This window comes from Plectropomus leopardus, unplaced genomic scaffold, assembly GCF_008729295.1.
Source record: "Plectropomus leopardus isolate mb unplaced genomic scaffold, YSFRI_Pleo_2.0 unplaced_scaffold9969, whole genome shotgun sequence".
NCBI lineage: Eukaryota > Metazoa > Chordata > Actinopteri > Perciformes > Serranidae > Plectropomus > Plectropomus leopardus.
Genome location: NW_024704708.1, coordinates 1 through 2,860, shown reverse-complemented (window position 1 = coordinate 2,860; position 2,860 = coordinate 1). Strand labels below are relative to the sequence as shown.

At 40.3% G+C, this 2,860-nt stretch overlaps 1 protein-coding gene across 1 annotated transcript; it reads left to right on the top strand.

Annotated features, from left to right (window-relative positions):
• Positions 1-820: 820 nt before the first annotated feature.
• On the top strand, positions 821-2,501 carry LOC121940944 (nesprin-1-like; the record flags this gene model as incomplete). Its single annotated transcript, XM_042483617.1, has 4 exons — positions 821-943; positions 1,377-1,492; positions 2,010-2,121; positions 2,367-2,501. Coding segments are annotated over 4 exons (486 nt in total), but the record flags the coding sequence as incomplete, so codon positions are not given.
• Between the last annotated feature and the right edge of the window lie 359 nt (positions 2,502-2,860).

Sequence of the window (2,860 nt, the reverse complement as noted above, 5' to 3'; positions counted from 1 at the left end):
ATATTTAAGTCACTAAATTTAAAATATGCAAATAAAAGGAGGATTTATTTTGATTATCTTAAATATGGAATCAAACTTTCTGCCAAACACAAAGTGAAATTCCTTTGATCCATCTCATTGCTTTGATTATTTTCTCTCTCAGTCTACGTTTTTCTGTAGTTTACAGGTTTAAAGATGCTGAGCTGCGTTCCTGCAGAGCAGCCAGTGCACATGTGGCAAAGTCGCTCTCTGATAATTATTAATAACAAGTTTGCAAATGAATCATTAAATAATTAAATTTTTCCTGCTGGGAGCAGGTTTGTTTAGTTTCATACCTGCAGGTCAATTCACAGATATTAATGAGCAAATTGAGCGTCAAAATGAAAGCCTTTCAAGCCTGAGTGCAGGACTTTAAAGGTTCACGCTGGCTGTGTTTAGTGTTCTTAACATAACTGAGATCAGGGCTCTCCCGTCACTGTCTTAACAGTTTTTTATTTTTCCATGTTTAATCTGGTCAAAACTTTAAAAGTTTAATGTTTTTGTAATGTCATGTCAAGTCAGTTGTGGAGGTGGCCAGGTCTCGAGTAAATCAAGTCTCAGAGTAGTACAGTGCAAGTCAAGTCTCTAGTCCTCACTTTGGCGAGTTAAATTTTAGTCACTAATATACAGCATTGATTGGAGAAAAAACACAAATATGATCAGATATTTTTAAACTGATCAGAATTTTTTCACTTCCTCAATCTACTGCACCAAATCTTTGGGGTGCTGGCAGATACTGCGGTTCAGCATTGACGGTGATGTGAACTTTTGCAATGATTTTTTTCCTCCTTGTTCTCCTCAGAAGTCCGTACCTCAGCCAGAGCGCCGCCCGGAGTCCAAGTTGCAGCGCAGCAGCAGCGTTCAGGAGATCTTCTCCTCACCGAGAAACAAACTGCTCAGACAGAGCAGCCTGCAGCAGCAGAAGGTGCTGAACTCGACTGACTGCTTACGTGAAAGACTTCACTGATGTGACATTTTGAAGAATCCCCAAAACTGAAATCAATACTATTACATCAATGCCATATCTTAATATTTTACCATATACGTCCCTTTTAAGCTTCATTAGACTGCCACCATACACTAAAACTCTCCACTGAACTCTGAAATACTCAGTAACAAAATCCCATGGCAGGTTTTACAGACTAAGACCATCCTATCAGAAGTGGATTACATGACCATTTTAGATCTTTAATAAAAAGCCAATATCTGCGTCTTTGTAAAAGCAAACCAGTGCACTGGTTTCATTGATATTCAGCTGTTAGTAAAAAAAAACTAAAACTATCACAGAAGTATATTAAAGTCACGTTACTGTTCTGCTCATTTAACTTTGAGCCGTATTGTTATTGTTCGTGGTGCAGGAGTTGGAGCAGGAGCTGACCGAACAGAGAGGACTGACTCAGGCCATCGCCAGGCAGGGCAGCCGAGCTCGACTCCACAGCCAGGGGTCAGAGGACCACAGCCAGCTGTCGCCATGGTAACAACCATTTCTCTGTTATATATTGTTGTATACATTCCAAATATATATGGTAAAGAATATTGGTGTATTTTATTTTATTTTATTTTATTATGATTGTCTCACTGTTTTTTTGCTCACACAATGATAAATCTTTATTTTATCAAGTTCTCTTTTGCAATTTTTTAATTTTAAAAATTTAATTCTCAGATTTCAAAATTCAACACAAATCAACTTGTTTTTTTCCTCTAAATTAAAAAGAAAAAGTGGTTGTAAGCATCTTTGACATGACAGCACACGTAAAGACTGCACTAGAAATGAGAATAATACAAAATATACTTCTTAGATTGTTTGATTTGATTTGTCCAATCAGTACAATAAGATTTTCAATTATTTGCATAATTTGGTGAGAGAAATGGACACATTATTCAAACCAGCCTACCATCAATCAAAGGCCAAAGAAAGAAAGAAAGACAGAAAGAAAAAGAAAGATGGAGTGGACTGAAGTGTGAGTTTTCAGCCTCTTCTCTCCCTGCAGGTCGCCTCCTGCTGAGTTCGATGTGGAGGAGGACTCTGCTCAGAAGAAGTGGGATCGCCTTCACAGTCGGCTGCTGGCTCTGGAGGAGAGCTGGCTGCTTCCTCCCTCTGAGGTACGGCCTTCGTGAGCGCTGAAGTGCTTGATTATCACTTTTCAAATACAAAAGAGAAAAGAAAAATCGGTGCTCTCGCCGCGCTTGATTATCACCTTCTTTGAGCAGAAGCCACTTTGTTGTCTTTTTGGTGTTATGGGGACGTCCTGCGGGGCTTGATAACAGTCGTGTGTGTCCTCTGATGTTTTTCGCTCTCTATCTTCGGGTCTGTGACTCTCTCTCTCGCTCTCACTCTCTCTCTGAAGGTGACAGACTCATCTATGAGGCGTAGTGATGGAACAGCGGGACGCATGATTGGCACACAAACCCTGAAAGAGCTCCAAACTCACATCAGCCATCTGAAAGAGCTGGGACAGACAGCGGCAGAGCCTCTGAGTCAGGTACGGAGTCGTTATCGCGCCGGTTTGTCAGAGGATATGTATGCTGTGACATGTGACCCCGACTGGACAGCCGCTGCAACCAGAAGCTCCCAACCTTTAGATGATTAGCCTTTAAATTTGTTCACCCCAAAATCAAAAATACATATTTTTTCCTCTTACCTGTAGTGCTGTTTATCAGTCTAGGTTGTTTTGGTGTTAGCTGCTGAGTGTTTGAGATATCGGCTACAGAGATGTCAGCCTTCTCTCCAGTATAATGGAACAAGGTGGCACAAAAATACATTTGAAAAACTCAACAACAAAGTCTCTCTCCAAAAAACCATGACCCAATTACTCAAGATTATCCACAGACATTGTTTTAT